This window comes from Tyto alba, unplaced genomic scaffold (assembly GCF_018691265.1).
Source record: "Tyto alba isolate M040663 unplaced genomic scaffold, T.alba_DEE_v4.0 Super-Scaffold_10, whole genome shotgun sequence".
Taxonomy (NCBI): domain Eukaryota; kingdom Metazoa; phylum Chordata; class Aves; order Strigiformes; family Tytonidae; genus Tyto; species Tyto alba.
The window spans coordinates 27,948,377-27,970,480 of NW_024881262.1; the positions used below are offsets into that span (position 1 = coordinate 27,948,377).

General features: G+C 56.0%; 1 protein-coding gene across 2 annotated transcripts in view; it reads left to right on the top strand.

Annotated features, from left to right (window-relative positions):
- Positions 1-18,506, top strand: part of EPHB1 (EPH receptor B1) — an 84,929-nt gene extending 66,423 nt beyond the window's left edge. Inside the window, exons 10-17 of one of the 2 annotated variants that reach the window (XR_006165633.1) lie at positions 1,580-1,702; positions 2,757-3,004; positions 3,312-3,527; positions 5,550-5,699; positions 6,223-6,416; positions 6,949-7,104; positions 7,459-8,843; positions 18,123-18,506. Coding sequence is in view for 1 of the 2 variants with exons in the window: in XM_032992567.2 (XP_032848458.2) it covers positions 1,580-1,702; positions 2,757-3,004; positions 3,312-3,527; positions 5,550-5,699; positions 6,223-6,416; positions 6,949-7,104; positions 7,459-7,567 (1,196 nt within the window). In the remaining variant the exon portion in view is untranslated. Of the gene's footprint in view, positions 1-1,579; positions 1,703-2,756; positions 3,005-3,311; positions 3,528-5,549; positions 5,700-6,222; positions 6,417-6,948; positions 7,105-7,458; positions 9,127-18,122 lie in introns of those variants that run through there. The other variant, XM_032992567.2, reaches the window with a different exon arrangement.
- Positions 18,507-22,104: the final 3,598 nt, after the last annotated feature.

A 22,104-nucleotide genomic window follows, 5' to 3' on the forward strand; every position in this document is an offset into this window, starting at 1 on the left:
AGGGAGCTGAGCCTGGTGCTTGCTGAGCCTGTGGGCAGACCCCGGGACGCGTGAGAGGGTGTTTGAAAACTCACCTGTATTGACAGTGGGCAGGAAACTTTGGCATTATTGTCTCCTTTATTTCTTCAATATTTTGATCACTGAGTCAGTCTCGGTTACGATCCTGTAAATCCCTTTGTAATCCTGGCTGGAGCATCAGCTGCTCTTGTAAAAAAATTTATGGGGCAGTTAAAGTGTATGAGACAGAGCCGTAAAGGGATTTATGAACTGGGAGATGCACAGATGGCTTCATTGCAGCCTTCCCCGCCCGCCTCCGACGCGCAGAGCTTTTGCCCCAAACGCCCCTTTTGGGGGATGAGGATGCTCCTGCCTGGTCCCTCCTGAGTCCTGGGCGCCCCGCAAGCAGTTCTCCCTCAGTGGCTGTTTTGCACCAGCAGTGCCCCGCTGCGAGGCTTTCATGCCTCCCCCCCAATTACTTGCCGGCAAACTTGCAAAGCATCCGGGAGCGGGTTTAAAATTCCCGGTGCGGAGCCGCACAGAGGCGATGCTGCGGCCCCGGGCACGCGGCTGCTCGAGAAGGGCTCTGGGAAGGGACAGTGTGATGGGATCGTGGCCCTTGGTGAGGTCCTTAACGGCGTAATCAAATGCTGTTAATCACCGTAAGGGCAAGGTGCCTCTGGCACCGGAGGGCCAGGCAGCGATTTCCTTCCTGGTTTCCTCCAGCGGTGACCTTGAGGGGCTGCTATGCCATCCCCGGTCCCCTTTTTGGGTGAAAAATGGCACAGGAGGCTGAACCCCCACAGGGGGACCCCAGCCCATTCTGGGTCCCCTTTGGGGGACTGGGGTACAGCGCCGGTGCCCTGCTGAACCCTGGGAACAGCAGTGGCCGCGCTCTGCCCCGGGGCTGTTCTCCCTGGCAGCTCTGCATGCCCCAGGTGCATCCGAACTCAATGTCTGAAAACCCCATTTGAGGGCCTGTTTTGGGGTTTTTCCCCCCCCCCCACCCCGTTTGAAAAGGATAAGAGCCCGCTTGCTGCATCTCCCTGCACCGTGGCCGGATCCTGCTGCTGCTCATTGCCGCCGTCCAAGGGTCCGCACACTTGTCCCAGAGGCCGGCCAAGCCATATTTTATGGCTCCATACAGGTTGTTGATTATAATTGCTGCACTCTGTCAATTTAGTAGGCGCCACAAAGCTATCAGAAGCCTTTTTGGATAAATAAATATTTCTTCACTAACACACGGAGCCTCGTAAAGCCCTCACCATAAAGCCAGATAATTGTAGTTCAGGTCTGTAACTGCTCCCCATCACCGGGGAGGAGGAAGAGGAAGGATAATGGCAGAGGAATGGGGGGCAGAGAGGGAGAGGAGGGGATGCAAGGGAGGGTTGGGTGGAGTGGGGGAACCGAAGAGGACGATAAGGGTCTATGGAGATGGCACAGGTGAGCACAGCGATAGCAGCGATCTTAGTGGGCATACGGAGGGCGTGAGGACACAGGAGGGTCTCCGGTTCTTGGCCATGGCACAACTGCTCTTGGTTTCTCTCCCTTTCGCCGTTGCTCCCATATTTTCTGCAACAAGGGTCTCCAGGGATGAAGATCTACATCGACCCCTTCACTTACGAGGACCCCAATGAGGCAGTCCGAGAGTTTGCCAAGGAGATCGATGTATCCTTTGTGAAGATTGAAGAAGTCATCGGAGCAGGTGGGAATTGCTGTCCCCTGCTGCCCATCCCTCCTCACCCTCTCCGCTGCTCCTGTGTGGCCAGACACCCACCTGGAGCAATTTTCTGGGGGTGCACACGTGGTCTTCCACTGGGGAACCCTCAAGGAAGCCTCGACACTTCAGGCTTTCCTGGGTTTGCGATGGGTTAGGGCAGATACAAGGTTGGTTTCCGCTCTCAGAGTTCCTCTGAAGTGGGGAAGGCTCCGTGAATGTATTCGCTGGGTGTCCGTGGGGCCGCTTGGGATTTCCTACTTGGCTTTTCCATGAGATAGCAAGCCAGATCTTGCTCCAGTCTGTGCCATATTCCCGTACATATGTATATATACACACACGTGCACGTATCTCTATGTCATCTGTGCTGTTTTTATTGCCATTTTTAAATAACTGTGTCATAGAAGACAAAGTGAGAAGCCAGGGGGGAAGCTGCAAAGAAGCAATGAGCTAGTTTGGTTGGGATCAAGTTCAGCGATGTATCAGCCGCCCTTTGCTGCTCATCAAGGCAAAGTGACTGCAAACATGGCTTAAATTTAATCCCGCCACAGGCAAATTTTGACTCAGCGGAGGAAAAGCTCTCCTGCTCAAAATGAGAGGACACTTTCTCTGTATTTTAAACCAGAGGGCTGCGATGAAAACAGCCCAATTATTTTCCATTCCAAGAGAACGGATGTGCAAAAAGGCAGTGGGGATTATCGACGCCGACACCTTGTATTTGAGGTGGTCTGTAAATGTTGGCGCTCTTGCTCTGCAAATCCTTCTTGTGGGGGTTTGTAAGAGCGGCTCCAGCCTCTGCTTCCGCTGGCGTCGGGCTCTGTCACCTTGGAGAAGGCTGCAGGCCCAAACACACCCTCAGCAGCAGACGTTGCCCCTTTTAAAGAGGGCAGGAGAGTAGATTCACAGACGAGAGCATTGTTGAAGTGTTAACTGGCTGACATTTCTCAGCCAGGTCTGCAGACCAAGCAGCTCAAGATACCATTACTCTTTGCAATGTTTTATGTAGAGGAGAAGGTGGTAGCGGATGGTCTTGCCCTTGCAGGGGAGTTTGGAGAAGTGTACAAAGGACGTCTGAAGTTGCCCAGCAAGCGGGAGATCTACGTAGCCATCAAAACGCTCAAAGCCGGCTACTCGGAGAAGCAGCGCCGGGATTTCCTGAGCGAGGCCAGCATCATGGGGCAGTTTGACCACCCCAACATCATTCGGCTGGAAGGGGTGGTGACCAAAAGCCGACCAGTCATGATCATCACAGAGTTCATGGAGAACGGGGCCCTGGACTCGTTCCTGCGGGTAAGACAAGGTGGGGGGCTGTGCGGGCTGTTGTTTCAGCTGTAGGATTTGGGAATGAGATGTTGGCATCCCGTCCTGTAAATCCCAGCTTCTTTCCTTAGCTCGGGAGCTGGTTGCAGTGTGCTGTACACCCTCAGAACCTGTGTGTTTTGGTGCTGGCATACCTCTCCTTTAATCAGGCAGGGCAGGGCAGCTGGCTAGTCCTCTGGGGAAGTGCAGCATCCTCCAAGGTGGTGGGGGTGAGCGGCTCTGGGCCCGCAGTGGGGTCTGCACGCTCACCCCAGTGCCTGCTCTTTCCTTTCCGCAGCAAAACGATGGGCAGTTCACAGTGATCCAGCTGGTGGGGATGCTCAGAGGAATTGCGGCCGGGATGAAGTACCTCGCGGAGATGAATTACGTGCACCGAGATCTGGCTGCCAGGAACATCCTGGTCAACAGCAACCTGGTGTGCAAAGTGTCGGACTTCGGCCTCTCGCGCTACCTGCAGGACGACACCTCCGACCCCACCTACACCAGCTCCTTGGTACGTGCCTCTCGCAAGGTTTTGTTTTGCTCGGCATCCCCCGGGCCTGCCCTGCACCCGCTGCCAGCTCAACCTGGGAGAAGGGTGCTGGGTGTAGCGGCTCGGAGCTCCTACCATGGGCGTGAGCATCTCGGGGAGGATTCCCGCCACATACACTCACGGCTGTGGTTCCCACCCATCATCCTCTTTCCCTTCTTTTCCGCCCTTTTATGAGTTTTCTGCTTCCCTCTTCCCCCAAGCACCTTTCTGCCCTCAGCAGTTTCCAGATAAGCCTCTTCCCTCTCCTCCGCGGAGGGAAGGTGCACAGAGGACTCCCTGGAGAGGTGGGAAGGGGAGGCAGGGAGGTCACAGCATCTCCCGATGGCACAGCGGTGGTGTTTTAACTCCCCCTTCCCCCGGTGCTCCGGGTCTGGTCTGCCGTTTTCTGTTGGAAACTTGTTCCAGGCATTAGTTAAGGAGGCAAGCCTATCGGGAGCTTGGCCGTTCCCCAGCCACCCTTCTCATCCTTAATTAACGCCTTCATAGGCGATGACAGCCCCTCTCTCCACCTGTCCACCCCTCTGGGGAACCCCCAGCTCCCCACCACAGCCTTCCTCCTGCCAGTGAGCTTGCAAGACCCTTAGTGGTGTTAAGGATGATGAAAGCAGAGGGGGATGAGCAACCTGTTGGCCTCACCTAGTCGATTAATTTAAAGAGTGTGCACTGGGTGCAAGCCCAAGGCTGCGCCGACTCCTGCAGAAGCAGTTTCTTGGGCTGCCAGGCTGCGCCCAGGCGCTGGGGCTGGCTCCAGCCTCCAAAATGGGAAATCCATGGACGTGCCTTTAAGGCTGACTTTGTGTTTTGGCCCAGCTGCAGCCCCTCGCTCTTCCTCCCCTGCTCATGGGACATTTTCCCCCACCCCTGACCTGCCCCACTCCTTGCCCACACCCGTCCTGCAGGCAGTGGCCCTGGAGCAGACACCCACAATTTATTTTTTGTTCAAAGACCCCAGCAGTAGCCGCTGGGATGAGGCATGAAGTACCCTTTCCTCACCTTTAGAGATAAAAGAGATTATCTCATCTGTGTTTTTATTTAATTTAGGCCATAATAGATCTCCCCGGCAGCTGTGAAGTGATGCTGTGACTGCTATTACATCACTCTGCCTCCCACAGCAGGTTTTTAGCTCTGGGGAAGAGGCAGAAAAAACAACCTAGCAGTTAATTTTTCCATTTGTAGTTATTCAAATCAAATTTTTTGCCATTCATCCTTCAAGAGCAGCTGACACGTCATTGGGAAGGCTATGGAAAACAATTGCGCTAAACGATTTACAATGCAATTCTGCCCGGAGTAAATACCATGCGTGTCTGCGGTTTTCTTTCATCCCTTGGCTTTTTCTTGCTGTTATTTCAGCAGTGCTTGCCCGGAGAGCAATCGTCTGTACGTGCTGCCCCTCTGCAGCATCCCTGCCCCCTTGGCATGGCCTCCAGCCCTTCCTGTCTGGCCGGGAGCTGGGACCCTCCCCAGCTTGATGGGGTGGCTGGAGAAGCCAAGCCTGATTTTGAGCTTTTAGGAGAAATGAGGGGCCCTCGGCCAAAGGCACTTTCCTATTCCAGTGCTTTCCAAGTCTCCTTCTGGGCTTAAAGGTGTTTTGCTTTTTGCCTTCCCCTCCAGAAGTGGGGCTGGAAGGACCTTCCGGCAGCTGTGGGAGCACAGGTGATGCTGCAGAAGATGCTCTTAGGTTAGACCTTGCTTCCATTGAAGGGCAAGGGATGGGGATACCTGTGGCTCCTTCCCTGAGATGAGCACTAGCGCAGTCCTGCAGAGCCCTTGTCACCCGATGTCTCCCTGGGAAGGGACCTGGGGACAGGCCACCGATGTACCGGGTCCTGCAGGGCAGCTGGGGTGGGATAAACCCTCGGATAAAACCCTTTGGTTTTGTTTAGCTAAGCCCTTTTGTGCAGGCACAAGATACGTTCCTGGAGGTGTTTTTGGCTCCGGCCTCCTCGTCTCTTGGGGTACCACCCGCTCTCCCTTTTCCCGTAGGGGGGGAAGATCCCCGTCAGGTGGACAGCGCCGGAGGCCATCGCCTACCGCAAGTTCACCTCGGCCAGCGACGTCTGGAGCTACGGCATCGTCATGTGGGAGGTGATGTCGTTCGGGGAGAGGCCCTACTGGGACATGTCCAACCAAGATGTAAGCACTGGGGGTCATCCACACAGCTCGGGGGGGCAAGGGGCGGGGGGTATTGTTCCCAAAAGAAAACCCTACCTGAACGGCTATCCGCTCCTTCCCGGAGCCTTGGCAGCGCTTGGTTTTGGAGATGAAACAGACCGGCGAGCGAGAGGATGCAAGGAGGGAGATTGGGAAGAAAAGCCAGTGGGCTGGTAATTGGACTTCAGGAAGCTGCAGGGCCTTTGAAAATGTTCAGAGGGTTTACGAGCGGGGAAAGAGCTTTGGTAGTCGGACTGCTGTACTCCGATGCGATCCGCCGAGATAATGAGTGGCAACTCTCTGCCGGGAGGAACTGCAGCGCGTGGAGCATCAGAGTGGAGATTAACCTCCGAGAGCCCCGGCTCCCTCGGAGCCTGGGAGCGTCTCCTCCTGCTCCCTTTGCTGCTGATCAAACGGGCTGGCAGCTGCCTTCTGGTTTTTCCCTCCGCGCCACCTCCGAGTCCTTCGTCCTCACCTGCTGTTTCCTCCCCCCGCTGCCCTGCAGGTCATCAACGCCATCGAGCAGGATTACCGGCTCCCACCGCCCATGGATTGTCCTGCCGCCCTGCACCAGCTGATGCTGGACTGCTGGCAGAAGGACCGCAACACCCGCCCGCGCTTCACCGAGATAGTCAACACCCTCGATAAAATGATCCGCAACCCGGCAAGCCTCAAAACTGTGGCTACCATCACCGCTGTGTGAGTCTCCCGGCGCGCAGGGGATGCTCTCCAGGTCGGCATCCCAAGCTGCGGCAAAAGGCTCCCCGAGCGCCTCGTGCCGCCGGCGGGAAGGACAGGAATTCATAAATCGCTTGCCAGGCGCAAGGGGGTCTCCGTCTTTGCTCTGCCTGACAGTCAGACAAAGAACATGTAGTTTTCAGTCGAGCAACAGCAATAACTCTTTGCTATTGATTCCTTACGGTGTGTGACCGTCCGGGCGTAGCGTCTGCTTTGTCAGCGCCTCCGTCCCCGCGGCTCCCGCAGCCGGATTACAGCGCGTGGGGTTGCAAAGCGCTGCTTGGCAGAGCTGATGTTCCCGTGGGACTGGCCTTCCTCGTGGCCTTCCTCGTCTCAGGCATGTGCTGGAAGCAAAGCAGCGCCGGGGGGGGAGCACAAGGGTGCAGGGGGGCTGGGGTTGGATTGGGGAACGTGTCTCTGCCTCGGCTGGGCTCCTGCGTGGCAGCCCCCCGGCACCGGCCGGGCTTGTCCCCAGCGGTGTGTCCCTTTGCAGGCCTTCTCAGCCCCTCCTCGACCGCTCCATCCCCGACTTCACTGCCTTTACCTCAGTAGACGACTGGCTGAGCGCCGTGAAGATGAGCCAGTACCGGGACAGCTTCCTGACCGCTGGCTTCACCTCCCTGCAGCTTGTTGCCCAGATGACATCCGAGTGAGTTGGGTGCTGCCTGGGACGGGTTGGGGCTGCGGGGAGGTGGGAAGGTCAGCTCAAGGGCACCTGCGGAGGAAGGGTGCGAGCATCCATCACACTGGTCAGCAGGAGCACGCTGAGTTCTGGAGGTGGCCCCGGTCGGCATCTGGGGATCCGTGTGCAGGTGCCTCCCTGCTCTCGGTCCCACCTCGCCCCCGGTGATGCTCACGGGGCTGCGCTGGGGCTCTGTGGCTGTTCTTCTGCTGAAAGGCATGGACGAGCTGAGCTTGCATCTTCATCTCACTTAGAGGCAGCAAAACAGATGCGCCAACCCTCGGCTGCCCATTGATATCCCTCTGTCTGTCTGTCTTCCAGAGACCTCCTGAGAATAGGGGTGACTTTGGCTGGGCACCAGAAGAAGATCCTGAACAGCGTCCAGTCCATGCGAGTACAGATGAGCCAGTCTCCAACCTCGATGGCATGACGTCCCTTGTTCAACGGGGAGGGGACGGGGAGGGCACGCAGCGGAGGGGCAGAGGTGGGAGGGGAGGAACTGACGGGCGCCGCGGGGCAGCGTTTGGAGAGGTGCCCCCGCTGCCTGAGGACTGTGACCGCAGATGACGGATGTTCCTGGGACTCATCTCTTAACTGGTGACTTCCGTTCCTCACCAACAGAAGCACACTTACCAATGTCATGGGGAACAGCGTATAAATACATATAAATATGTACAGATCATATATTTAAAAAAGAAAACAAACAAACAAACAAAAAAAAGCAAAGACAAAAAACAATGAAGACAAACCAATGTGCATTGGGGAAGCAAACCCAAACCCTAGAGACCAGACTCCAGTCCCACCACCAGTGAGCAGTGGTCGAAACTGAGAAGGAGGAAGGGGCTGTTGGGGAAGGGAGAGGCATGAGATGGAGCGTCCTGGCCGGAGAAACCACCTTCCTTTTCTTTTCTTCTTTCATCCTCCCTCCCTGCCCCGGCCCTCCCTGCTCACCCCGCTCCCCTCTCTGCTCATGGACCGGGTGGAAGTGTGCTCAGACGTCTCCACAGCTCCCTGCCATCCTACCCGGGTGCCGCTCCGGCAACTACCAAAGGACTTCGCTGACCACTGCATGGGGGATCCGACTCAATCCAGTTAATGTCTTCATATTGAAGAAGAGATGTACCTTCAATAGAAAACCTTGTTGTTTTTTTTTTGTTGTTGTTTTTTTTTTTTTTTTTTCTCTTTTGCTTGCATTTTTTTTTGCAAAAAGGAAAAAAAAAAAAAAAAAAAAACGGATTTAAAAACAAAACAGAAATCCATCCTGGAAAACGGAAAGAGGTGTTCCCGTGTGTGTGTGCGCTCGTGCGCGTGTGTACGTTGTCAACCTACCGTGGACTCACTGCTTGTCCGTATCCGAAGATCACCGCCGAGCCTGCGGCCGGCCGGTTCGCGGGCCGGGGGTTGGCCCCGGGGAGCGGGGGGGGGAGGCAGCAGGGGAGCACCCAAGGGCGAAGCAAGCGCTCAGCATCCCGCAAGCGAGGAGGAGGACGCCGAGGGCAGGGACGGGACCGGAGGAGCTGCCGCGTGGTTGGCACTGGGTTGGTGGCTGCTGGAGAAGGAGGAGAGATGCTCTGGGAAGCGGACTGCTAAGGCCTCCAGAGCCTCGGCGAGGCGCGGGAGATGGCTACGGAGGACTTTTTTTCCCCGTCTTGCGGACCTAAGGATTTTGATGTTGATTTACAGACTTAGGTTTCATGGCTTCAGAGGTAGGTCCATTTGTCTCGCGTACCTCTCTGCCCATCTGTCCGTCCATCTCTGTATTTTTCCACTCACTTCCTTAAAGCCTCTTGCAGTGAATGCTTCCCCATGTTTAATGTGATTTTTTTTTTTTTTTTTTTTTTGTTCCAACGTTGGCCTCCTTTGCAAATCGATCTAGTTAAAATTACTAGACGCATGTCAGTGTTTACACAGAATATTGTAAGACTGGGCAATCTAACTTCCCTCTGTGGATCGCGCCGAGAGTTTATAAAATGAATGAACTCTTAATAAGGCTTTTACTTAGACAGTTGTGTGCGAGCCGTAACGATCCATCCCCGCGCTCCTTGCAGGCACCGTGCTGGCAGGGGGAGCGGCGGCGTGAGGGGGCTGCCGGTCCCTGCTGTGATTTGGTGGTGCGGTGGCTCCTACGCGTGCGAGAAACCCTCACGCAGCCATCGCCACCGTGGGGCATCTCCTTGTGCCGGGGGGATGCCCCACATCCAGCTGTGCCGAGGGGGATGCCTCACATCCAGCTGTGCCACGGGGGATGCCCCACATCCAGCTTGTGCCACGGGGGATGCCCCACATCCAGATGTGCCGGGGGGGATGCCCCACATCCAGCTGTGCCACGGGGGATGCCCCACATCCAGCTGTGCCGGGGGGGATGCCCCACATCCAGCTTGTGCCACGGGGGATGCCCCACATCCAGATGTGCCGGGGGGGATGCCCCACATCCAGCTGTGCCGGGGGGGCTCCCCGTGTCCCTCCGCACTCCGCGTCCATCTGCACCATCGGATTGCCCAATGTCCACACGGAGAGGCCTCGCCAGATTTGCTTGCTGCCACCGAACACGAGCGGACGAACCTTTCCTCTGGGTGTGAGCGTTGTCCCCGGTGCTGGGGCTGTCGGGGTGCTCTCTGCCTTGGGGGGGAATGGACCCCCACGCGTCCCGTGGGGAGCACAGGCATGGTTCGGGAGGATAGCGGCTGGCACCACCACCAGATGAAGGACCCCGGTGACGGGGTGCTCTTCCCACCTCCAATTTTATTTCTTTAATCATCCGAGAAAGGTGCCCCACCGCTCTGCTGGAGAACAGGAACTAACAAGATGCAGGAATGAGCTCGTTTCAAAATCGCTGAACTCCCCCCAGAGAAAGAGGCAGAGAAAAAACACCCCTTGTTTACAACAGCAGGGACTGCTCCTCGTCCTGTCTGATAGACGATCACTAATACCTCTCGGGATATTCGTGGCCCAAATCTGTATTCCAGGATGTTGTCACACCGAATACAACATGCAGATGGAGCGGGCACCGTGCATACTAATATGCTGCCTCTCCACATTGATATTCGCTGGCGGAGATGGATCCTTTGTGTTTTTTTTTTTTGTTGTTTTTTTTATGATTTCTCTTTTATTAGAAGGAAGCTAAAGGCATTTAAAGGAACAAATGACAGCAACACAGGCTAAATATCAAAAGTCCACCTTTATGAGTCCCCTGCTGCTTGTCGCCCAGCCACACAAGCACCTGCGAGGCAGCTGGTCCTGCAGCCCTGCACCTGGGGCTGGAGGGACGATGCGACAGCACCGCAGCCCTTTTTTAAGATAAAACCTTTAACATAAAGCATCCGGTCCTGCCTATCCAACCCAGCAGATCGAGTACTCGCGAGTGGATAAGCTGGCTGTCCAGGTGCTCGGATGCTTTCGGAGATCACATTTTGGTTCTGGTTTCCCTGGGCAGACGGTGCTCGTCGCCTTCCCCAGCCCTCGGCTCGCCCGTTTGGCCAAACACCCGGGGACGAAGTGCAGCCGCTCTCCCCTTGCGCGGGAGGGTGGCTGCGGGCCAGTTTCTGGCCGGGGAGGAACTTGTGCTGTGGTCACCAGCGTGGGAAGGAAACACATCTGGGCCCCCGGGACTGCTGCTGATGGAGGGGGGGGAGAGGCTTTTGGCTTGGGGGGGGGGGGTCCATCCTGCCCTCTTAAAATCTGCGGGATGCCTTGCAAACCTTTGTTAGACCCTGGCGATGGGTAACTCAGCCCAGCGCTCGCCTGCTCGCTCTTCTTTTTGGCTGGAAAGCGAGGAAAAGGGCAGCCGTGCTGCGAGTCGCGGGCTGCCCCGGTGCTCCGCGGGCTGGGTGGCTCCGGGCCTGGAGATGTCCCCTCCAGGGTCACGGGAGAGCCCCGCAGCAGATTGACGGTGCTCAGGGCTGAGCGGGGAGACTGAAGAAGAAGTTGGTGCAAACAAATCCCTTCAGTGATGAGGCATGGTTGGCCGAGGGGGGTTGCAGTCAAGGGGATACCTGAAGGGGAGCCACTGTGGGCCACGTGCTCTCCTGCCTTTCGATAAAAGGCTTTTCATACAAACCAGAAGATTTCACCTAAAGCTGACCTGATAATGGAAAACAAGGGGGAAAGTGCAAAATAGCCATGTTTGATTTTTGCTTTTTGTTGAAAACAATAACGTAAAAAATTCAGAAGACTTCTGCTGGACCATTTTGTTTCTTTAGAGCTCTTCCTTTCAAGGAAAATAAGTTTTCCAAACCACAAAGCCTTTCCGTCCAGGAGCGACAGCGTTATCCCTGCCTGGCCGTGACAGCAGGGTTGCATGTCTTTGGCCTGGCCCTTCTTGTCTTTCATCAGATGCCAGGGTAGGAAGCACAGGGCACCATCAAAGAGGTGCCTCCTGAGTCCGGGCTTGCTGCCAACATTCACTTTTCTGCATCAGCAGGAGATTCCAGGGCGCTTGGCCGTAGCTGTGCAGGTCATTTAAGAAGTCTCCTCCGCTGGCGACGTCATGGAGGAGCGGTCAAGATGCTCCGGCTCGTGCGGAGGTGGAGCAGGAGCCACAGGCGGGGAGGGACCTGGGGCAGGAGGCTCTGCCTTACAGCCACTGCTGTGCTTTGGTGGGCCGCGGGGAGCGGTGCAGATTTGGGTCTGTTGGATGCTTTGCCAGTGTGGAGGGGCTCTGCCAAATGTGGGGAAAGAATCAGTGGGAAAAAACAACAAAAAAAAAAAAAAAAAAAACAAAAAACAGAAGAAGAATGAAACCACTGAGTGTGGTGTAAAAATGAAAGCTCCCGTTTCACATCTTCTTCTGATCCATGCAGTGGTTGGCGTTGGAGTTCCTGTCTTTGATCCCAAAGGGGAAGGGCTGGCTCCAAAATCACTTTTTCCTCCACAGAGTTTTGGTTTATACAGGAAAAAAAAAAAAAAAAAAAAAAAGGTCTTTCTGCTTGAAGTGAAGCAACTCCACAGACCTTTCCTCCAGGCTGGGATTCATCCATCACACAGGGTCCCGGGGCGGGGGGGGGGGGTTCAGCTGCCACGTGCCAGTGCTGGGGCAGATCCTGGCCCCCGGCCACCGCTCGTAGCGGCAGCTCGGCCGCGGCGGCGCTGAGCACCTCTGCGCTGAGCGCCGGTGCACGGAGGTGGCCGCTTGCCTGGGCCGCCTTCGAGTGAGCCCACCCCCCACTTGCCCCCCGTCCCGTCCGTTCACGGTAACGCTTTGCAGTTGTCACCTTCTCTACATTTCTATGGCAACCGCAAAAAACTCAGCCCTTTTGTGTCTTTTTCAGTTTTGGGGTTTTTTTGTTTTTTTTTTTTTTTTTTTTCCTCTGTGTTGGCTTTGTCTTTTTTCCATGTAGCATTCCATCAAAAAAGGGACTTTTTGCTACCAAAACCATGCTCTGAGCTCGGCCCAAGGTCTCGGTGTGAGAGTCGGTTGGCACGATGGTCACGTCTACACCGGGTGTTACCAACTGGCTTCACGTTGCCCCCCGCCCTTCCGCGTCCTCCGGTGCCAGCCCCGCGGTGTTGCTCCCCTCATATCCCGCCCCACCCCACCCCCAAAAAAATCCCCGTTGGCAATTCAGCTTCATCATTTCCCCCTGGGCTTTGCCGTGTCTTTTATAGAACCCCCATCATATCTGCCGGGCTGAGCGGCGTGCGATGGAGGAGGCAGCGGCTTTCTCAATAGCAGTAATTAAAATGAGATGTCGTGCCGCTGCAAGCAAAGGTGGGCTCAGCCACTCGCACATCCGAGGCGAGAGTGAGCTTTTGAACGTGGAAGAGGAGCATGTATTAATAGCATTATTGTGCGCCTCTTTCTAGAAAAAAAAAAAAAAAAAAGATTGTATTTTATGCCATTTAATGACCTTCAAATTAACAGTTCTTTGAAAGTACTTATGTATATTTAATTTTAAATGTTGCTGCGAGTCAGAGCGGGGCTCGCGATGAAAACAGCAGGCAGCCGGTTTTTAAATAAGAGCGAGCTCAGACCATTATTTCTGAGCCTGTCAGCCTCTGGTTCTTGCAATGCTCCTTTCCCTAGGAGAAAACAGGGCTGTCGTTGCCCTGTCCCCCCTTCCCTTCTCCTCCATCCCTGCTCCAGGAGCTCCCCGTGCTCCAGCCCGAGCCCGGCCGCATCCCCTCTTCTGCGTTCCGCTCCTCTGCAGGGCGATGGCATCTTCCCAACGAGCCGGTGCTGTGCCGGGGTGTTTGATTCGGAAGGAGGGAAGGGTTGTTTTGAGGTTGGTTTGCAGAGGTCTTGGCAATAAAGCCGGCCACGTCCCTGCCCACCCGCTGAGGACATCCCCGTGGGAGCCAGGGGAGCAGCACGGACGGCCCACGGCCTGGCATAAATCATTGGGCATCACTTATGAAGGTGTGTTTTTTTTTTTCCACCGCCGCCAATGCCGTTGTTTTGCGATGGGGACAGATGCGTTTGCGTTTGTTAGGGTCTGAATTAAGGCTTTTGCCTCTGATCCATAAAAGCTGCCGATACATTTGAGCCGCTCTGTGTTCACTTGGAAATCGTTACTCTTAAACATTGAATTTGACTCGGAAAAAAAAAAAAAAAGGATCAATGGGTTTCTAAGATGAAGAATGGATTTACAGGCCCTGTGGTGGGTTTTCAAGCTCTGGGAAATGTACCATAGCTCCAAGGCCACCCGTCCTTGTTAAGCCGGAGGTGGAAAGGTGGGCGGTTGGTGCCAGGGCTTCGCATCCCGCTCGTGCACTCGCCCAGGTGCTGCGTGTCTCCTGCTCCCGTCACCTCCCCGCTGCGCGAGGAGCCACCGCGGGTCGTTTAACGCCCGTGTCGTCACCTGCTTTGGTGCCTCTTCTCGGAGAGGTCCTGCCAGGATGGATGCTGATCGAATTACGGCTTGGGTTGCCTTCCAGATTATTTTCGAAGAGCCTGAAGGAGACCTTCTCCGGCAGTTCCCACTGGGTCTCCTCTCAATTTCAGAAGAGCCAGAAACTTCTCGAGCGATGATGGAGGAGAGGCAAAGTTCACACTGACGGGACTCCTGTGGCGAGGTGTTTCACCCCGTCACTGGTTTCTCTGTTGCTCCCATTCCGTCTTATGTTTTTCATAAAATTGGGTTGGGTTGGAAGGGGCCTTTAAAGATCATCTGGTCCAACCCTCCTGCCGCGGGGGAATGGCTCTGCCTGTCCCAGCTGAGCTCAACCTCCTCCAAAACCTAACTCTGGGAGGTGCGAGAGCCGCTGTCTTGTTGCGCTCTCCCATTTTTGATGCCCTCAGGCTTTGGTTCTGCATCCGTGTCTCGGGGAAGGTCTGCTGCCTCGCGTCCATCTGTCATTGGGCCCTGATGGGCTGTGTTGCCATCCCGGGGTTTGGCGTGGAAAAAGGAGCAGACACTCTTGCTCCGGTCAGGAGAGGGCCTCCTCCGCTTTGCGTGGTGGGAGGAGATGTGAGATGGGAACCAGGCACATGCCTTTGGGGACTCTAAGCATCCACGGCATTAAATCTGGTCCCTTGGTTCACGTCAGAGAAGCAGATCGGTGCTGGGGAGGGGAACGCGTGTGCCTGCGGTGACCGTGGTGACCTTCGCCCGGCCCGTTCCGGGTTGTCAGAGCTGCTGGCACTCTGGGGACAGTGTCCCAGGGCCATCTGCTTTGGTTGGCTGTCCTCCACAGAACAGCATCACGAGCATCCCTCCAGCCTTTGCATAGCTGCCCGCTCCCTCCCAGTCTGTGTCTGAGCATCTCCGCTCTTTCTGCTCTCCTTCCTCTGGCCGTCGGTGTTGAAAACACTGCGAAGCCCCTGGGTGTCCATCCCCTCCTGCGTGGCTCTGCTGTAGGGGCTGTTTTAGGGGTATCACTGGGTCCCAGCAGACCCCAACAGAAAGCAGCAAGTGGAGAAGAAACCAGCTGCATTGCTGGGTGAGGTGACCGTGGACGGGGTGAGTGGCAGAGGCGGGGATGGCGTGGAGGTCTCCTGGCCCGTCTCTGGAGGGAAGTGCTGGAGGAGGTTAATCTGAACAAGCCAGCTGCGTGCATTTTAAGTGGATTAGCTGAATTCCTCTCGCTCCCAAAACAGAGGCGCCCTTTCGGGGTGGACGTGGAAGTGGATTAGGCAAAAATCTACTTAAGGCTATGTTAATTCTAGATAAGTGTAGGGGAATTAATGCCTATCCACTTAAAAAAATTAATTGGAGTGAACTTTTCTCTGTGTCCCCGAGTAAACAAGGCTCGGCAGCTTTCCCTGTCCACCGGCCCGGGCTGTGGCTTTCCCTTCTCTGCTCTGACATCGCGCCGGGGGTGAACCAGCTCCTCTCTCCATGATTATCCTCAGGGGTCTCATTAGGCAATTGAACCCTTGCGCGAAGGTAGGGGGGAGAGGGCAGGAAAATTATGATCACCATCAGTGCAATTATCAATGCTAATTAGCGCCAGGCGGGACTGACGGCGGGAGGTGCAGACCATGCCAAGCGTTGTCTCAGGAGCAAGGTGAACCTTGGATTGGAGACGTGGGCTGGGGCCTGGCGGGGCTTCCAGGGGCAGGGTGCCCGCGGAACGTGTGCGCATCACTTTGTTGATTTTTCCCCACCACGCTCTGCGTGAGCTCGTCTCAGATTCCCCCCAACCTTCAATATCTGGGGGGGCAGTCCACGGCCAGAGGCAGCTGGTGGTTGGGGACTGAGGCTCCGGTCTTTTGGCTGGGGTTAGTGCCCGGGCGGCAGCGCCGTGTCCCGATCCCGGTGGTGCCCGGCTGGGGACGGGGCTCTGGGGGGGGCTCCTGCCCCGATGCCCCCGGGGGACGGCGCTGAGGTGCCGCTGCCCTTTGCAAAAGGGTTGGGTGGGGGCCGTAGCCGGGCCGGCGCCCGGGGAGGGCTCGCAGGAGTGGGGCCGTGGCTTTGGGGTGCTCGCAGAGCTAGGGGCAGCTCCATCCCTTCCCCGCTCCCCCTTGCTGCTCCCCATTTCCGCGGCAGCGCTCGGGGGGTAGCAGCTGGGTGCGCAGTGCTGTCCATCCTTGGATGGTTTCGGGGTGTTGGCAATTCTGCCCGGGCTGCCCCATTCTCACAAGCCCCAAAAAGGAGAGCGCCCTGGGGCTGGCGTGCTGCCCGCGCCCCGACCACGCCGTTCGCTCCCCTGTGGCCACGCTGCCGCCGACAGCACCTCTCCCTTTACGGGATGCCCCCTCGTCTCGCACGCGTGGTGGCCCTTTTATCGCTGTTTGTGTCGCACCAACACTTGAGAGGCTGAGATCGAAGCCCCCGGCACCCCGCGGCTTTGCAGGGGGCTCCCACGCCGGAGCACGGGGAGGGGGGAGTGATTCGGGGGCTGCGTACCTGGGGGATGCTCCACCGCGTTGCCCCCTCCCCGTCCTCCCCTGGCTACTCGTGACCTGCCCCTCGGGTCCTTTGGGGATCGACCCTTTGGGATCAGCCCAAATCACCCGTAGCTGCCCCCCCCAGCCCCCCCCCAGATCGGTTTTGCCAAGGCAAAGGGGACGGCTGCAGCTGCCGTGGGAGAGCCGAGCCGGCAGCCACCACCCCGGGGAAGGCTCCCCAAGAAAATATAAACCCCCAAACCCTTCCCCGCTGCTGCCGGGCGGGTTGGGTGGCTGCAGCTAAATGAGGTGGGGAAGGCTGTGGGGGGGGGGGAAGGCGGTGGCAGAGCTGGGAGTGGTGCCCCGGGGCTGGAACCATCGCCCGGCTTCAGCTTTAATGGGGCCGAATCCGCAGCCGATAGAAATCGCCGTCGCCCCACTGGCTTGGGTACAACCACCCCGATTTACCCCCGTCCCGGGGGACCCGCCTGGCTCAGCACCGTCTGCTGTGCCCCGCGTCTGCTGCCTCTTGGAAGACATTATTTGTATTTCTGTTGCCGCTTTTTTTCCCAGCTGTTTAGCTGGTCTGCTCCCGTTAATGCTAATGGGAGCCGTGAGACCAAATCTCCAAGGCCGGCACCAAAAATGGACCCTGGTGCATGAGAAATACACAGCGATATCTTTTCCCCCAGGCGAAGCTCTTTCATTAAAGATCATCTCAAATTTCTCCTACCCTTTCTCCCATGCCCCTTTTTCTGCCAAACACTAAATTACTAAATAAAAGTTTCAGTACTACCTGGGTTGGCTAAAAAAATGATTTTCATTCAGGATAATAACAGATTTTAATAGGAGTGAAATGTCAGACACAGCTGGAGTTGTTTTTTGAAAGCATCGGTATGTTCGGAGAGGCACAGAGACGCCCGGCAATAATTACGCCAGCGAGCCCCGGTTCTCGGTGGCCCAGCAAAGGGACGCAGCGGTCAATTGCTTTGTTATTTAATGTGGCGCCTTTATGTTTCCAAGGTGCAATTGTATATTAAAAGCATCTTTGCCTCTCCGAAGCGGCTAAATAATGGGAATTTGCTGTTGCGTGGCGCTTCTTGGTTGCGGGGTGAGAGGGAGGTGCTCCTGGGGCTGCTCTGCTGGTTCAGAGACCTTCTGGCTCCCCCCAGCAGTGGAGAAAAATGGGTATTTTTTGTTACATTGGAAAAAGCGATTTCATGGCGCCCGGTGGTTTGCTCCTGCTTTAGACCTGGGGGTCCTCATATTGCGGTGGGAGGGGGGAAAAAAAGCGTCTTCACTGCTGGGGGACACAGTAACTCTCCCGCCCCCAAAATCGAGTCTCAGCCTCCGCTCTCCAAAGCATCTTGGCTTCACAAAGAAACACGTCTCTTCCATTCCATTTTTTCCCCTGAGGAAAAATTGAGAGCTTTCAGTGAAATTGTCGTTTTTCTGACAGCATATTAATTAATCGCTGTTTTTTTATTTCCTTCTTTTTTTTTTTTTTTTTTTTTTCTTTTTTCTTTTTTCTTTTCTGCTGAGAGGCTGTATCTGCTGTAAGATGTCTTTGGGTTTTGCTGGGTGCATTCCCCGCTGTCTTGCGGGTGGGTTTCACGCCGCGGTGGGTTTCGGCTGCGAAGGAGCAGCCGGTGGTTTTGGGGAGGGGAGACCTACTGATTCTCACCCTCTTCTCATTTCCCTCCCTCTTGCCTTGCAGAGGTGTTGAGTCCAGCGTTGCAGCCGGGCAGCAGCGCCAGAGAGGGGGATTGCCACCGGTCCCCAGGGACCGCTCCCCCCCCGCCACCCACGAGATGATGATCCGGGAGGTCTCCGCAGCGCCCCGGGACCCCGTCCCCCCCCTGAGCCGCGGCATGCCCTGTGCCAGCCGGCCGTACCCTGTCCTGTACATAACCAGTGAGATGTCTGTAAAAGATTTCACCCCTTGTAATTTTTTTTGCCCTCTCCCACCCCACCCCCCCCTTCCCCGCCCCCTCCTTCCCCAATTTGTTGATTGTGTTGAAATTGTCGGAGTTTGTAACAGTAACTTTCAGAGAATATTGTACTAAAGAGAAAATTGCACTCAATAAAAATGATGAAATAAGCCTGATCCCTCTCCTTCCCCTTCCCAGGGGCAGCCTTTCTGCTGCCCGTTTCTCTTCAGCTTGGGGCTGGGTGGATATTCACCATGAATATTCATTTGGGGAACTGGCAGCGCTCCATCGCTCCTTGACTTACCTCAAATTTTGATGTCTATCAGATTTGGCTCCCCGGCTTGTAAATGAGGTGACTTTATTCTCGGCGATCCCTATCGGAGGTTGCTTGCTGCAAAAAGCCGGGAGAAGGAATTTTCTTGGCACGGGTTTTTCTGCAGAGTCCGTTTCGAAGCCCTCATGTGCAGTCGCTGAGGGAAGCCAGGCTGGAAATGCGGACTGGGGTGAAAGCGCCGTCCACGCTGGGGGAGCACGGCGGCTCCTCGCTTCCCCAGTCTTGCTGGAGCCTGCTGATCGAAAGGCTGATGCTCACTGTGTCCCTGCTTGCCTTAAGGATTACTGTAAAGGATTGCAGGAAAAAGGATTCTTCTTTTTGCATCAGCTACGCTCGGGCATTTTATCCAGCTGGGACCACACACCCCATCCAGGTGATGCCACCTGCGGGTGGCTGATCCTGCTGGCACGGGGCGATGAGGGCTAAAACGGGGAAGTTTTGTGAATGGATTTAAACATCAGCACCCTCCACCCAGGTATTTGGGGGTTCAGAAAGGAGAGCTGGTGCTGGGGGAGCTCTCGAGGTGGGGGGTGTGGGCTTCCCATGCCTCGTGGTATTGGGGTGACCTTACAGGGAAGGAGGCACCTGCTGTTTCAGCTGTAGGTGGGGCTGGCACGTCCCTGAGGTCTCCGCTGCCCTGTAATTCTCAGATCAGTGATAGTGCTGATGTGGGGCTTTCTCACGGCTGCAATCAAGAGATCTTCCCGAGTTCTTGCTACGTCTCCGGCGTCATTAAGGGTTGGGTTTTCTTGGGTTTTTTTTTGCTGTAAGGTTCTTTGAGCAAGTAAGTTCAAGGCGCTCACAGTGATGGCTCCAGGTCCCTGCAGGCTGGACTCTGCTGCCCTGGGCCCACATACACCCTGGCAAGGTTTGCCCCACACTTTGTACACAGGGGAAGAATGACAAGCCCGGAATCACTGTTTTTTTGGGTGTTTTCGAGTTTTTTTTTTTGCCAAGCTCATCCTGACAAATGAAACCAGAGCACCTCTGCCATAAAACCCAGCCTCCTGGCAGGTCTCGGACACACAAGAAGCAAACAGGCAGTGGCTGACAGAGGGCAGAGCTGGAGTTGTTTGTGCACCCTTAATTGAGTAGATACTTGATTTAATGGGCTACCAGTGTGGTTTGAAAGAATATTCACGTTTCTTGAATCCTCTGGGATTTGGGGTGCAGGGAGGGTATATCCCTTACACAGGTCGCCCCGAGGTGTTCCCATTAAGTGACACAAAGACATTTACAGCCAGTGCTTAATGTTCCCAGAGTAGCTTGTCTGGGAATTGCCTTGTAGTGGGGTCTGACAGTTTGGTGGCCGAAGGGGGCTCTGAAGGGCGGCCGGGGAGCTGCGGGGGGTCACTAGCAGAGCCCGAGCTGCTGCGCAGAGCCCTGCCTGTCCCGGAGCAGTCCCCGACTGAGCTGAGCCTCACTGACACGGCTCTATGTGGCTGCAGGCTCTGGCCCCTGCATTTTTATTTTTCTTTTTCCCCCCAGAGGGTAACCAGTCACCGGCTTCGCCTGCATCCCGGCTTGAGCGAGATGTCATTTACCAAGGCCACACAGAGTCCAAAAAAACTTTTCCTGAGCTTTGAATATAGATACAGGCAGCTGTCACAGCCAGAACAGAGACTAACTCTCAAAATGAAAAATCTTTCCTTCATGGCTCTCAGGCTTGAAAAATGGAAGCAGCGTGTTGGCTCCAATTACTCTGCAGCAGCTCCCAGAAATTTCAATATACCCCATACTCCGGCACACCAGTTTGGTGCCAGCCTAACTCAATCGCTATCATCAAGTAGAGTAACTCCTGATTTACCCCACCGCAAGCAGAAAATTGAGCCAGGACTGCTCTCAACACGGGGTGGGGAGGAGGAGCGCTGCCAGGCCAGCTCCCTGGGAGGCGTGATGCTCCGTGGGGTGCAATGGGGGGGGTTCACCCGTGGGGTCTGGTGAGAGATACTTGCTCTTACTCTGTTGCTGAGGGGCAAGGTGGTCCCTGCAAGCAAGGCGGAGGGCACAGCGCTGGCCAGAGGACAGCCCCAACCCAGGGGAACGGAGGAATCAGGGTGGTACCGGCTGCACAACGAGACGTGGCAGTGAGGGAAGGGGAGGTTGGAGACACACACGTCCCCGGTCTTCTCCCACCTCCCCTCCCTCCTGCGCTTGGCAATGAAAGACAAATAAAAGACAAGCCCAAGAGGACTATAGGCTAAATTGTAATTGGAGCAATATGGTCCGATTATAAAGTTATGTGCCAACCCGCATTAAATGGCAGCATCTGTTGGAATTATTGGAGATGCCTCATCGCCTATTAAAAGTGCTGGGTTTTTCCTGGAGGACAAGCCAGGCAGGCTGCAGCGGTGCCGGGGAGCCTGTGCTGGAGCCAGGAGGGCTCGGATGGAGCGAGGCTGAAGCTGCTGCTGTGGTGAAATCTCCTCCGGGCCCTGTGGGAGAGGTTTTTGGTGGGATGCTCTCAAGAAAGCCACCTCCTTGTCCCCAGCCAGATTGCTTGTTTCTACTTATCAGGTCGCACCGCATACACCTCCTCAGCAGCAGGCACGCACCAACGTGCGCAGCTTGCATCCTCCCTGCACCCCAAGGTGCTGGGGATGGGGTGGGATTTCCATCCTCGCAATTGCTTTTAGCTGGTTTCCAGTTGCCGCCTTGATGAAACCTGCGTGGCCACCCCCGCGCTGCCCCCAGAGCCGCCGCCAGCGCTGGGAATCGAAACCCCCAGCCCAGTTTCAGAGCCGGTTGGGCGACCCCTCGGCGTGACTGCTTGGCCTCATGCTCTGGCGTGAGGAAATCCGTGGGTCTCCGCGACCGGCTTGCCCATGGCATCGTCTGTGCCGGCGCCCCTGGGCCTGATGAACGAGGGAATGAGCAAATCGATAGCAACAGCTTCGCCTTGCAACACCTCTCCTCTGCAGAGGGTGTCTCCAGGCAGTTTGCGTGAAGCTCTTGGTGACGTGCTCTCAGCGAGGTAACTGGGCCAAGGGTGCAACCCCTCTGTGATTTGGGCTTGAGGGGAGACACCTTGGAGCTGCTCCTCCACCGTGAGCTGGGCTCCTCTGCCTCATCATCAGTGCTGGAGAGGAGATGGGAGGGGAGAGAGAGGGACAGGGAAGGGAGAGGGACAGGGAGAGGGAGAAGGAAAGGGAGAGGGTAGAAGAAGAGGGAGAAGGAAGGGGAGAGGGAGAGGGACAGGGATGGGGAGAGGGAGAGGTACAGGGACGGGCAGAGGGAGAAGGAAAGGGAGTGGGAGATGGAGAGAGAGGGAGAGAGAGAGGGAGAGAGAGAGGGAGAGAGAGAGGGAGAAGGAGAGGGAGAGAGAGAGGGAGAGGGAGAGGGAGAGGGAGAGGGAGAAAAAGAGGAAAAGGGAGAAGGAGATGGAGAGGGAGAGGGAGAGAGACAGTGGAGGGAGAGGGAGAACAAGAGGGAGA